Source organism: Mustela lutreola, chromosome 1 (genome assembly GCF_030435805.1).
Source record: "Mustela lutreola isolate mMusLut2 chromosome 1, mMusLut2.pri, whole genome shotgun sequence".
In the NCBI taxonomy this organism is placed as follows: domain Eukaryota; kingdom Metazoa; phylum Chordata; class Mammalia; order Carnivora; family Mustelidae; genus Mustela; species Mustela lutreola.
Window position 1 is genome coordinate 29,788,092 of NC_081290.1, and position 15,160 is coordinate 29,803,251.

The 15,160-nt window shown below is 35.4% G+C and overlaps 1 protein-coding gene across 2 annotated transcripts in view; it reads left to right on the top strand.

The window, feature by feature from the left end:
- The window catches only part of GABRG1 (gamma-aminobutyric acid type A receptor subunit gamma1), a 75,827-nt gene extending 67,409 nt beyond the window's left edge, over positions 1-8,418 (top strand). For both annotated transcript variants that reach the window (XM_059162306.1, XM_059162296.1), the window contains exon 9: positions 2,738-8,418. In XM_059162306.1, coding sequence (XP_059018289.1) covers positions 2,738-3,007 — 270 coding nt within the window. In that variant the 3' untranslated portion in view covers positions 3,008-8,418. The remainder of the gene's footprint in view (positions 1-2,737) is intronic.
- Positions 8,419-15,160: the final 6,742 nt, after the last annotated feature.

Sequence of the window (15,160 nt, forward strand, 5' to 3'; positions counted from 1 at the left end):
TTTATTGCTACTGCGTCAGCTCAGGACATTTTTCTCAACACCTATGAAGTTATATTTCTATTCACATCCACCATTCATTAAAGTGTAGCTTCTTTCACTTTATGAACTTGTGGTGTTTTGAAGGGAAAGCAGGAAACTGGAAAATTGTCAATTGGAAGTGTCACTGAAATAGAAGCTCTCCCTGATTTTGATCACCAGAGATTAGTCCAGTTTTAAAATGAACCACTCACAGTTTTTCTCCACCTTCGGACACTCTAATATTAGTTTAATCATCTTCCTCATGCACAACTGATATCTTCCAACAAACCCACCATCTTTTTATTTATGGCAGTGCTAAGTGATATATGGAACGCATTTTGTGCCGTATAACCTTGAAATTGCCAACTAACAAGCTTGTATTTCAATCAATTTTCACTCGGATTAGCATTTGAACATATGCTATTTAAGTATTAAGTGACAAGGAACTGAAATCAAATTTGCCTCATTTTGTACATGATTTTAGTGTTCCACTAAAATTTCGGAGTCTAGTCAAGTATCCCCAAGTGTCAAGCTCAAAACATATGTCATTAACATTTAATAATATATTACTTCTGCTTTTTATAATACATCCAGGCACGTAGAGTAATGAATTTATTTGTGTTTAGGATGTATTCCTTATCTTCAGGCTGCACATTTTGTTTCTATTATTGTGACTTGTGTGATGCATTTATCTTTTAAAATATCACTAAATATGATTATTGGCTTCTTTGACATTGACTGAATTTTAATATTTAGTGGTTTGGATTTGAAACAAAATGGATTTAAATATAGACACAAATTTTTTTAAATTATTTTTTGTGTTTAATTTTTAAAAACTTTTCCATACAATGTTTAATTTTCATGGCCTTGAAATTTCTTTATTTTAAAATTCAGGATAAACAATGTTGCAGATATTTTCATTAGGAAGAATTTAAAGTCAGGTTAAAATAATTTTAATAATCTCAGCATTATATTTAGTGATTAGATAAAAAGCCACCAATTATAACAAGTTGTAATATTCACATTTTTTTGTATTTTTTTATTTTATTTTTTCAGTGTTCCAAAATTCATTGTTTATGCAGCACACCCAGTGATCCATGCAATACTTGCCCTCCATAATACCTACCACCAGGCTCATACAACCCCTACCCTCAGTTTGTTTCTGAGTCCACCGTCTTTCATGGGTTGTCTCCCCCTCCGATTTCCCCCATCTCATTTCTCCTCTCCATTTCCCAATGTCTTCGGTGTTATTCCTTATGCTCCACAAATAAGTGAAACCATATGGTAATTGACTCTCTCTGCTTGACTTATTTCACTCAGCATAATCTCTTCCAGTCCTGTCCATGTTGATAAAAAGTTGAGTATTCATCCTTTCTGATGGAGGCATAATACCCCATTGTATATATGGACCATATCTTAAGATTCACATTCTAAAATAACCCCTAAAATATGCAGGAATTCTGAAGGAAGTGTTACTAAAGCTACAGTCTTTAATAATGTTTTAATTGCCATTTTTTCGAGAGTTCATTAATTTTTTTTCCTCCAGTAGCATTTTTTATGAGGTCCAGATTGTTATTGTTCCTTGTTTAAGATTGTATTTTATACCAAATGGTAGTATTTCTTCTTCAGGCATCAACACTGTCAATGACAATGAAAATGACAAAAAGATTACCTATGATGAATACTTGCTATGTTTAAAATGTTTTGCTTTCTGCTTTATGTACATCATCTCATTTAATTATCTAATGGATCTATGTATTACTGTGACTTTTGTAAAGGAGAAGACACAGGGATAAAATGAAGAGCACTAACATTTTCTGTTCAGAGCAACATAGCTTTCCTGGCCAGAGCTGGGATTTCTGTCCAAGACTGACTGACTCCAAAGTGATTTCTTTAGCGTTTCATGGTATCCTAGACTTGCTTGATTTCTAAATATTTTTTAACGTATTTTTATTATATAAGTATTATTCAGAACCTGGTATCATAAAAAGTTAATTTGATACGTGTCTCAAATAATCCTGATAATAATAACTATTATAACTGGGCAAGATGGAGCAGTTATCTTTCAAATAAGCCCTGAAATTTACTCATCACAGCCATCACAAAGATTAGGTGTTAATATAATTCTAGCTGTGAGTATAGTTATATTGGTAGAAAAAGTCAAATTAGAACACAGTTGTTCTCAAACCTGAGTTTTTAACTCCTGCATATTCTGTCTCCAAAATATGATGCCTTATCCACTGTTACAAACCCAACCCATGTGTTTTTTATTCATTCACAGCTCCTCAGAGCTATTCTGCATTATGAAAATGTCATCTTTGCTATTTGTTCTCATTATCACTAAAATAAATAAATTACATAATATAATAATGGCAGACAGATACTTATAGCATTGTGAATGTTTCAGTGTCAAATAGAGAAATATAGACTTTATTTTTGTTTTAGAATTAGATTCATGATTAACAATATTTTGGTAGGTCGATTTTCTAAAGCTATAAAATGTATTGCATATATGAGGGTTTTTTTTTGTGTGGTCTTTGTAAGTTATGTCTTACAAAGTAAATTATAATCTAAAAACACATTAGGATTGAATACGTCTTTGATTTCTGTAAACTAAGATTATTTTTATTGCATATCAGTCTTTTAGGGTTTGCCTCGAGGAGACAAATTGATCTTTATTATATTTTTTTCCTCAAAACTCATTTATTATTTTACTCAGATGTCCCCTGGACTCCATCCTGGATCCACTCTGATTCCAATGAATAACATTTCTCTGCCCCATGGAGAAGAGGATTATGGGTATCAGTGTTTGGAGGGCAAAGATTGTGCCAGCTTCTTCTGTTGCTTTGAAGACTGCAGAACGGGGTCATGGAGGGAAGGAAGGATACACATACGCATTGCTAAAATTGACTCCTATTCTCGAATATTTTTCCCAACAGCTTTTGCCCTGTTCAATCTGGTTTATTGGGTTGGCTATCTTTACTTATAAGTTCTATTTACCAGGTAAAAATCGTAAGAAGTTTAACTAAATCCAATATAATCTATTGCATTTCAGTAATATGAAGTTTAAATTTAAAATGCAGAGAAACCAATGGTTAAAATGTAAAAGCATTGTAACTATTCTACCGATTTATAGGTAAATAAAGTAGTAGCTTTCATTTTAATTTACTTAAGTATATGTAAAAGAGATTAGTTGCAGAATTAAGTATAGTAAAATACTATTATATATTTTTACTTTAATCTTATTTATTTTACTTGTATCCCATTAGGATTTTGAATTCATAAGTTCTGTGATTCATATTTTAAAGATGGAATACTTTAATAACTTTAGTAATATTTTATTTAAATATAATCTATCGTTGTTTGTAATGGGAACTTAACCTTGTGCCTAATGTTATGTAGTAATTTTTTGCTTAGAAAATGTTGTTATTTTGATTTTTTTTCTTAGTTTTTATTTGTATGCCCTGTTTAGAATAGAGCTAATTAAAACCATAAAGCCAAGATTTCCTGGCATTTATATCCAGATGTTTTACTCCCAAGAACAAATTAAATTAGAATAAAAGACCAATTATTACCTTATTAAAAGACCAATTTTTATCTGTATTTTAATCGAATCCATTTCCTGACACAATATTAAATAGTATTGTAGTTACTTCAGTTTTGGTGATTTACAAACTAGGATGAAAACCACCAAAGTAATTTATATTTTAAATATAGATGAAAAAGAAGTTACATTTAACCATTTTATTCCCTGACTCACAGTATTTATGAAATATGAAGAAGTTAACACTGAAATATTTAGACCTACCAACACTGAAATTAAATACAGAAAGAATTGATTTTTTTTTTTTTTTTGCTCTACAAAAGTGTTATGTTCCCTAAATTGAAAAAAAAAAAAAAAAGAAGAACAGTGCTTGTATTCACTCATTGTGGGAAAAGAATTATTATCTAGCAAATTGAGTAACCATTCATATTGAGGATATGGTCTTAAATATGTACTATTAATAATTGCCAGACTAAAAGCGTCCTAGAAATATAGTTTTAGGTGTGTGTCACATGTTGTCTTTGCCAGCTCCTACACTGTCCATTTTATATCTATGTTGTAAATTGTTATGATGTTCTCTTAGAAAAAAAAATGAAAGCAGGCTCAAAGATCACATTAAAAGTGGAGTTCTGTTCGAGGTCCCTCTGAGGAACATGAGTGCCGCAGCTTTCTACACTCTTAGAGACAGGAGCAGAGAAAGGCACACTGTTGTGTAAAGCCTGTTGTTTGGTAGTTTCCTAAATGCTTCTTTCCTTACGAGGAGAGTTAAATTTAGACTTTAATCACTACATTCCTGTAAATAGTTAAACCCATCTGTTGTTTATAAGAACTCCACATTCATTCACCACCACCTAATTTTTTGGGAAATCACCAAAGTGATCTCGGAGATAACCTTTAAAAATTGTTTCCATTGCCAAGAGCAAGTATGAGGATAAGAAGTTTTGTGTTCAAACTCATCTTATGGTATGTGAGCTAGCTTATGAGCTAGCACCTGTGCATTTGATACTAGTTTTTAATGCAGTAGTCCCCCACATGATTAGTGAATACATGAATGAGGCTCTGGCATGGTTATGCTTATCTTTATAGAATATATAGGGTTTTTAAAAAATCTAAATACATTTCATTGTGCATTCCTCAGCTATGTCAGATTTTTTTTTTACTTTGATTATAAACTTTTCTGAAAAAAATGTAAGCATGAATTGAGTGATAATGCCCCAATATCCACCGACACTACTTTTTTTGAATGGAGAGCCAAATCAAACTTTGGCCATGTATATATTCACTTAGAAATTATTCATGCATTCATTTTTATAACTGAGTATTGATGGATATTCATAATGTGAAGATTGCTTTATGGATAAATGGAAAATGAAGTATCCATGAAAATAAAACACATCACTAAAATGTATTATGGCTATTTCCATGTTCTAAGCTATAACCTGTTCATTTTCATGCAGGAAATTTTAATTCTGAGATTCTTCAACTAAGCATGACTGTATTTTAAAATACTTTAAAATGCTTAATATAAATAGCTTTGATTTTCTCATTGGTGTTCCATTAACTTGGCTTTAAATGTTGGCAATATTAACAAGTGGAAATAAAATTAATAAAAATATGAAAGATGCTTTACTACATACATTCATTGTATAGATCATCAAAACAAGCACTTTGTTTACAAAGCAAGTGAAATTTTAAACAGCTTTATTTAAATATGTAGGTCAGAAAGAGAGGGATACAAATCATAGTATTTCTAAAAATAAGAATAAAAAGGTGATGATATGGATAGACTCTCTTTATAAGAAATCAAATCGAACTTATTTTTAAAGGGAATACAGTCTAATTCCTGTCCCTCTCTTCTTCCAAGAAGTTTTACCATATTAAGAAACAACTTTTTAAAAAATCCTCCTTTCAGAGTTTTATCTGAATTTATTGGACTCACTGGAATTTGTGCTTCTTAGCTGCTTTAAGTGGTTTCAACACTAACAGACCAAAGAAGTGGATATAAAGGTTAGGAAAGATAAATGGAGCAGAAGGATTTAGAATCATCTGGGAAAACGTTAATTCATAGATTAATCCTTTAAATATGTGACCAAGATCTACAAGTTCTGACAAGGGAAATTGTGACTGGAACAATTTTATTCTCCTGAGTTTACAATTGCAATAAATAAAATAATATTTTATTTATTCTTGAATTGCATAGAAAAACTTAGGCACACTTGAAATTAATTCCTAAAATGCCAAGTAGTTTCTGAGGGAAAAAAAGAAGAAAAAAATACAGGCAGAAAGACAAAAAAGAAAAAAAGAAAAGAAAAGAAAAAAAACATAAAACAAACAAGCAAAAAAAAAAAAAAAAAAAAAAACCCAAAAACTTAGCCTCCCTGAGAATTTGGTAGAGAAAGGACAAATTCCTCAGTAAATCTAACTAAGTATGAAGTTTTAATGAAATAGAAATCAATTTATTGGAAGTTTTTTAAGTTAAAGACAAAGCTTTCTTTAAGGACTTACTAAAACTGATCAACTATAGGCTAAAACACAGTAAATGTGTGTAACTATACACTCACCAGGTTGTTTTTTCCTTTAGTGTTCCCATATCTGACATTAATTTATAGTCTTAGCATATGCTACAATTTTGCTGAACTGAGGGTTGCATGTTTGCCAATGATGTAGCATCAAAAAGAATGATTGATAGCACTCTCACCTCAAAAGACCCATACTTGTAAAACGTGAAATTGTATTCCAAGTCAATATGCTTTGTTTTGTTTTAAAAGATTTTATGTATTCATTTGAGAGAGAGAGAGCAAATGAGAGAGAGAGCACAAATGGAGGAAGGGGCTCAGAGAGGGGGAGAAGCAGACTAGCCACTGAGCAGGGACCCTGAGGAGGGGTAGATCCTGGGACACCAGATCATGACCTGAGCTGAAAGCTAATGCTTAAGGTGCCCCCCCCAGTCAATATATTACAACAAAATATACTTGTACTTTGGTTACACAAAAGGAGAGTTGGATAGGATCCCTTGCTCAAGTAAAATTTAGATTAATAACCAATAATTGAATAAGCACCTAATAAATGAATAAACATACATATAAAATTATCAAACTACTATACCAGGGCCCATTTGCGCTTGGAAAATTTCCTGTAGCAAGATACCACATTGTCAATTATTTCCTTGATCTTACTTACCACTGGAATTGAAGTGATTCAATGGATATCTGATGAGTTAACATTTGTCCCACCAAAAACATTTTTGAAGATAATTTCTGACCAAGGTATTTTTCTTTACATCATCAAATTTACTTCTCAATGCCTTTCCACATGAAGACCAGAGATCCTTGGTGCGATTTTTCTATTGGTCATTGTTTTTCACTCTTATGAAGCCCTTGACAAGCCACTCTAAAGTCAAAGAAACCATTACCAAGGCACTGTCAAAAGCACTCCAAATGGGTATGCCTGGGTGGCATGGTGGGTTAAGCATCCTACTCTTAGTTTTAGCTCAGATTGTGATCTCAGGGTGGAAAAGTCCACATTCTGAGTAGGACTCAGTGCTCGGTGTGGAGTCTTCTTCTGTCCCTCTTTGCCCTTCCTTCTCTCTCTCTCTCAAAATGAATCTATAAATCTTTAAAAGAAAAAAAAAGATTCCAAATGGAGTTTCCAAACACTATTGTTCATATTGCTCTAGTAAATATAATGTTAGTTCTGCCTTTTTTTTTTCTTTGCATTTTGAAAAAAAAAAATAACCTAATACAAAATATTTATGCAGCACTTTCTATGGATAGAGTACAGCAAGGGATATATAAAGATGAACTCTCAAGAAACATATAATGAGAGGGTTAGTTATACAATCTATGGGAGGGAGGCTAACTCTGGGAAAGTTTCTACAGATGGAAGCCTGAGAATTCAATATGTCACCAGGTGAGGTTAAGTAGAGATCACACTTCCAGTTGAATAAACAGCTTGAATAAAGAAACAGAAGCATGGGCACAAATAAAATTTCCATTTTAATTGAAAGTTAAGATGCATACAGAGGCAATTAAAGATGAGACAAATAAAGATAGGTCAAGCCCTATGGTAAAAAGGCAAGAATACAAACCACAGAGGGCTAGGTGATATTCTGAATTCATGGAGAGTTCAGAAACTACTTAAGTAGAAAAGAGCCATTATGAATACTGCAGAACTTTCCTCTTATTTGTGTGTGTGATAATTTCCTGAAATACAAATCATCAATCAGGTCTTTCCAGATTATTATTATTATTATTTATTATTATTATTATTATTAAAATATGTTTTTCATTAAAAGGACTTTCTTATCAAATAATTTTCTTTCTTTCTAACTGAGAAAGGAAAAAAAAATAATGTATTTGGACAAAGGAGGGAGAAAAACTGGCAAAAGAATTAGGCTGCTGTAGGACCAGAAAAATCCAGGAAGTTGACTTAGAGTCTCAATTTCTGAAATATTTGTCTCAAAATATGGAAGTTAATTTTTATTTGTGGACCATAAAATGTACCTGGATCATGAATAGTTTGAATCTGTGAATAGATAAGATTAAGCCTATGAAAACTGTAAGGCAGTTAAACACAAAGGTCTAATTTAACAGAATTTAAAGATAAGGCTGACCTAAATGGAAATAGTTTGGAACTTGATAAGTCACTGTAATAACAGCTATTTGCTTCTATTAAGTGTATCCAGTCACTTCATATAATAAAGTCTTATGGCTTGTGATTGTAATGGCTTCTGTTGTCTGCTTCTGCCTTATCATTTTGGGGAGCCTTTTGTGAGTATGTGGCAAAGGTATCTCGACTTTTCAAAGTATTCTGTATTTTCATGATTCTAAGTACAAAATAAAGTCAATAACTTGTAATGGAAAAAAAAAAGTGTTACATTCTCTTAAATGTGTTTTTTTAAAAATAGTTTTCTACAGATATGCCCCTTTATTGTTTCACAGTATATAATCATGACTAGCATTGAAGTTAGTTTCTGATCAATGTTGCTTCACATTTTTTTCAATGAAGTAAATAAATGTAAGGTTTCTCTTTGATAGATCTGAAAACGAACTGAATTATAAAAAGGTAGGTAAGGATAGTTCATATTTATGCATGATTTTCACTACAAAGACTATGAATTTCTGGATTATTCGAACAACCTGTGACTTCATCCTACTATGAACTGCCAGATACTCTTCCCCAAGTGAGTCAATGAAACCAATATTTATTCAATGATTAGTACCCAGGCCATTCCAAATACTCTATACCACGAAAGGGTCTTATTTAGTTTGAGGAAATAGTGACAGAGAATTAAAAGCCAGAAAATCAAGAGTCTTTTCTGCTTCACCCTTGCAGTTCTCTGTTTTCTGCCACCGTGGCAGAGGTCTTAAAAACAAAGTTTAGAAGTTTTCCTTCAGGTCCAATGCTGTTTCTATAAAATACTAAAGATGATGAATATTTAATGTTTATTGAGCACCTGCCATCGTCTGGAACTTTAAGCATTTTATATTAATAATACAGTTTTCAGAGCAAAGAGCTCTATTTAACAGATGGGGAAACCAAGGCTCAGTATATTAGAATCATTCTCTAAGCTCATATGACTGTAACCTGAAATTAAATTTAGAGACACTTATCTTTCAATTACTACTCTAATGACAAAATGATTGTTCATATTCTAACACTAGAACAGATTTCCTTCACAAAAGAGAAATTTAGACCTAAAACACAACCTACTCAGTTCTGTTTAAAACACAAAAATACTCGAATCAAAAGTCAAGATGGCGGAGAAGTAGCAAGCTGAGACTGCTTCAGCTAGCCGGAGATCAGCTAGATAGCTTATCTAAAGATTGCAAACACCTGAAAATCCATCGGCAGATCGAAGAGAAGAAGAACAGCAATTCTGGAAACAGAAAAACAACCACTTTCTGAAAGGTAGGACCGGCGGAGAAGTGAATCCAAAGCGATGGGAAGATAGACCCCGGGGGGAGGGGCCGGCTCCCGGCAAGCGGCGGAGCAACCGCGCACAAAATCAGGACTTTTAAAAGTCTGTTCCGCTGAGGGACATCGCTCCAGAGGCTAAACCGGGGCGAAGCCCACGCGGGGTCAGCGTGGCCTCAGGTCCCGCAGGGTCACAGAAGGATCGGGGGTGTCTGAGTGTCGCAGAGCTTGCGGGTATTGGAACGGGAAAGCCGGCTACAGAGACAGAGCCGACAGTAAGCTCGCAGCTCCGTGTTACCTTGAACCGGTCGCAGGCTTGGTGAGCTCGGAGCGCGGCCGGAGGTCAGGCAGACGGGAGTAACTGGGCGCTGTTCTCTGAGGGCGCACTGAGGAGTGGGGCCCTGGGCTCTCGGCTCCTCCGGGCCGGAGACCAGGAGGCCGCCATTTGTATTCCCGTCCTCCGGAACTCTACGGAAAGCGCTCAGGGAACAAAAACTCCTGAAAGCAAACCCGAGCGGATTACTCACCCCGGCCCCGGGTAAGGGCGGTGTAATTCCGCCTGGGGCAAAGACACTTGAGAATCACTATAACAGGCCCCTCCCCCAGAAGATCAACAAGAAATCCAGCCGAGACCAAGTTCACCTACCAAGGAGTGCGGTTTCAATACCAAGGAGAGCAGCAGAATTCCAGAGGAGGAGAAAGCCAAGCACGGAACTCATGGCTTTTTTCCTGTGATTTTTTTTAGTCTTGCAGTTAATTTAATTTTTTCTTTTTCATTTTTTTTTTTTTCTCGCCTTCGGGTAAAATTTTTTTTTAACTGTTACCTTTTTCTTTTTTAACGATTTTTTACTAGTTTATCTAATATATATATATATTTTTTTACATTTTTCTTAGGTGTTTTCTTTCTTTAAAAATATTGTTTTCTTTTCTTTTTTTTTTTTTCTTTTTTCTTTCTTCCTTTTTGAACCTCTTTTTATCCCCTTTCTCCCCACTCACGATTTTGGATCTCTTCTAATTTGGTTAAAGCATATTTTCCTGGGGTTGTTGCCACCCTTTTAGTATTTTACTTGCCCCTTCATATACTCTTCTCTGGACAAAATGACAAGACGGAAAAATTCAACACAAAAAAAAGAACAAGAGGCAGTACCGAAGGCTAGGGACCTAATCAATACAGACATCGGTAATATGTCAGATCTAGAGTTCAGAATGACAATTCTCAAGGTTCTAGCCGGGCTCGAAAAAGGCATGGAAGATATGAGAGAAACCCTCTCGAGAGATATAAAAGCCCTTTCTGGAGAAATAAAAGAACTAAAATCTAACCAAGGTGAAATCAAAAAAGCTATTAATGAGGTGCAATCAAAAATGGAGGCTCTAACTGCTAGGATAAATGAAGCAGAAGAAAGAATTAGTGATATAGAAGACCAAATGACAGAGAATAAAGAAGCTGAGCAAAAGAGGGACAAACAGCTACTGGACCACGAGGGGAGAATTCGAGAGATAAGTGACACCATAAGACGAAACAACATTAGAATAATTGGGATTCCAGAAGAAGAAGAAAGTGAGAGGGGAGCAGAAGGTATACTGGAGAGAATTATTGGGGAGAATTTCCCCAATATGGCAAAGGGAACGAGCATCAAAATTCAGGAGGTTCAGAGAATGCCCCTCAAAATCAATAAGAATAGGCCCACACCCCGTCACCTAATAGTAAAATTTACAAGTCTCAATGACAAAGAGAAAATCCTGAAAGCAGCCCGGGAAAAGAAGTCTGTAACATACAATGGTAAAAGTATTAGATTGGCAGCTGACTTATCCACAGAGACCTGGCAGGCCAGAAAGAGCTGGCATGATATTTTCAGAGCACTAAACGAGAAAAACATGCAGCCAAGAATACTATATCCAGCTAGGCTATCATTGAAAATAGAAGGAGAGATTAAAAGCTTCCAGGACAAACAACAACTGAAAGAATTTGCAAATACCAAACCAGCTCTACAGGAAATATTGAAAGGGGTCCTCTAAGCAAAGAGAGAGCCTACAAGTGGTAGATCAGAAAGGAACAGAGACCTATACAGTAACAGTCACCTTACAGGCAATACAATGGCACTAAATTCATATCTCTCAATAGTTACCCTGAATGTGAATGGGCTAAATGCCCCTGTCAAAAGACACAGGGTATCAGAATGGATAAAAAAACAAAACCCATCTATATGTTGCCTCCCAGAAACACATTTTAAGCCCGAAGACACCTCCAGATTTAAAGTGAGGGGGTGGAAAAGAATTTACCATGCTAATGGACATCAGAAGAAAGCAGGAGTGGCAATCCTTGTATCAGATCAATTAGATTTTAAGCCAAAGACTATAATAAGAGATGAGGAAGGACACTATATCATACTCAAAGGGTCTGTCCAACAAGAAGATTTAACAATTTTAAATATCTATGCCCCCAATGTGGGAGCAGCCAACTATATAAACCAATTAATAACAAAATCAAAGAAACACATCAACAACAATACAATAATAGTAGGGGACTTTAACACTCCCCTCACTGAAATGGACAGGTCATCCAAGCAAAAGATCAGCAAGGAAATAAAGGCCTTAAACGACACACTGGACCAGATGGACATCACAGATATATTCAGAATATTTCATCCCAAAGCAACAGAATACACATTCTTCTCTAGTGCACATGGAACATTCTCCAGAATAGATCACATCCTCGGTCCTAAATCAGGACTCAACCGGTATCAAAGATTGGGATCATTCCCTGCATATTTTCAGACCACAATGCTCTAAAGCTAGAACTCAACCACAAAAGGAAGTTTGGAAAGAACCCAAATACATGGAGACTAAACAGTATCCTTCTAAAGAATGAATGGGTCAACCGGGAAATTAAAGAAGAATTGAAAAAAATCATGGAAACAAATGATAATGAAAATACAACGGTTCAAAATCTGTGGGACACAACAAAGGCAGTCCTGAGAGGAAAATATATAGCGGTACAAGCCTTTCTCAAGAAACAAGAAAGGTCTCAGGTACACAACCTAACCCTACACCTAAAGGAGCTGGAGAAAGAACAAGAAAGAAACCCTAAGCCCAGCAGGAGAAGAGAAATCATAAAGATCAGAGCAGAAATCAATGAAATAGAAACCAAAAAAACAATAGAACAAATCAACGAAACTAGGAGCTGGTTCTTTGAAAGAATTAATAAAATTGATAAACCCCTGGCCCGACTTATCAAAAAGAAAAGAGAAAGGACCCAAATAAATAAAATCATGAATGAAAGAGGAGAGATCACAACTAACACCAAAGAAATACAAACTATTATAAGAACATACTATGAGCAACTCTACGGCAATAAATTTGACAATCTGGAAGAAATGGATGCATTCCTAGAAACATATAAACTACCACAACTGAACCAGGAAGAAATAGAAAGCCTGAACAGACCCATAACCAGTAAGGAGATTGAAACAGTCATTAAAAATCTCCAAACAAACAAAAGCCCAGGGCCAGACGGCTTCCCGGGGGAATTCTACCAAACATTTAAAGAAGAACTAATTCCTATTCTCCTGAAACTGTTCCAAAAAATAGAAATGGAAGGAAAACTTCCAAACTCATTTTATGAGGCCAGCATCACCTTGATCCCAAAACCAGACAAGGATCCCACCAAAAAAGAGAGCTATAGACCGATATCCTTGATGAACACAGATGCGAAAATACTCAACAAAATACTAGCCAATAGGATTCAACAGTACATTAAAAAGATTATTCACCACGACCAAGTGGGATTTATTCCAGGGCTGCAAGGTTGGTTCAACATCCGCAAATCAGTCAATGTGATACAACACATCAATAAAAGAAAGAACAAGAACCATATGATACTCTCAATAGATGCTGAAAAAGCATTTGACAAAGTACAGCATCCCTTCCTGATCAAAACTCTTCAAAGTGTAGGGATAGAGGGCACATACCTCAATATCATCAAAGCCATCTATGAAAAACCCACCGCAAATATCATTCTCAATGGAGAAAAACTGAAAGCTTTTCCGCTAAGGTCAGGAACACGGCAGGGATGTCCATTATCACCACTGCTATTCAACATCGTACTAGAGGTCCTAGCCTCAGCAATCAGACAACAAAAGGAAATTAAAGGCATCCAAATCGGCAAAGAAGAAGTCAAATTATCACTCTTCGCAGATGATATGATACTATATGTGGAAAACCCAAAAGACTCCACTCCAAAACTGCTAGAACTTATACAGGAATTCAGTAAAGTGTCAGGATATAAAATCAATGCACAGAAATCAGTTGCATTTCTCTACACCAACAGCAAGACAGAAGAAAGAGATATTAAGGAGTCAATCCCATTTACAATTGCATCCAAAACCATAAGATACCTAGGAATAAACCTAACCAAAGAGACACAGAATCTATACTCAGAAAACTATAAAGTACTCATGAAAGAAATTGAGGAAGACACAAAGAAATGGAAAAATGTTCCATGCTCCTGGATTGGAAGAATAAATATTGTGAAAATGTCTATGCTACCTAAAGCAATCTACACATTTAATGCAATTCCTATCAAAGTACCATCCATCTTTTTCAAAGAAATGGAACAAATAATGCTAAAATTTATATGGAACCAGAAAAGACCTCGAATAGCCAAAGGGATATTGAAAAAGAAAGCCAACGTTGGTGGCATCACAATTCCGGACTTCAAGCTCTATTACAAAGCTGTCATCCTCAAGACAGCATGGTACTGGCACAAAAACAGACACATAGATCAATGGAACAGAATAGAGAGCCCAGAAATAGACCCTCAAATCTATGGTCAACTAATCTTCGACAAAGCAGGAAAGAATGTCCAATGGAAAAAAGACAGCCTTTTCAATAAATGGTGCTGGGAAAATTGGACAGCCACATGCAGAAAAATGAAATTGGACCATTTCCTTACACCACACACAAAAATAGACTCAAAATGGATGAAGGATCTCAATGTACGAAAGGAATCCATCAAAATCCTTGAGGAGAACACGGGCAGCAACCTCTTCGACCTCTGCCGCAGCAACATCTTCCTAGGAACAACGCAAAAGGGAAGGGAAGCAAGGGAAAAAATGAACTACTGGGATTTCATCAAGATCAAAAGTTTTTGCACAGCAAAGGAAACAGTTAACAAAATCAAAAGACAACTGACAGAATGGGAGAAGATATTTGCAAACGACATATCAGATAAAGGACTAGTGTCCAGAATCTATAAAGAACTTAGCAAACTCAACACCCAAAGAACAAATAATCCAATCAAGAAATGGGCAGAAGACATGAACAGACATTTCTGCAAAGAAGACATCCAGATGGCCAACAGACACATGAAAAAGTGCTCCATATCACTCGGCATCAGGGAAATACAAATCAAAACCACAATGAGATATCACCTCACACCAGTCAGAATGGCTAAAATCAACAAATCAGGAAATGACAGATGCTGGCGAGGATGCGGAGAAAGGGGAACCCTCCTACACTGTTGGTGGGAATGCAAGCTGGTGCAGCCACTCTGGAAAACAGCATGGAGGTTCCTCAAAATGTTGAAAATAGAACTGCCCTATGACCCAGCAATTGCACTATTGGGTATTTACCCTAAAGATACAAACGTGGTGATCCAAAGGGGCACGTGCACCCGAATGTTTA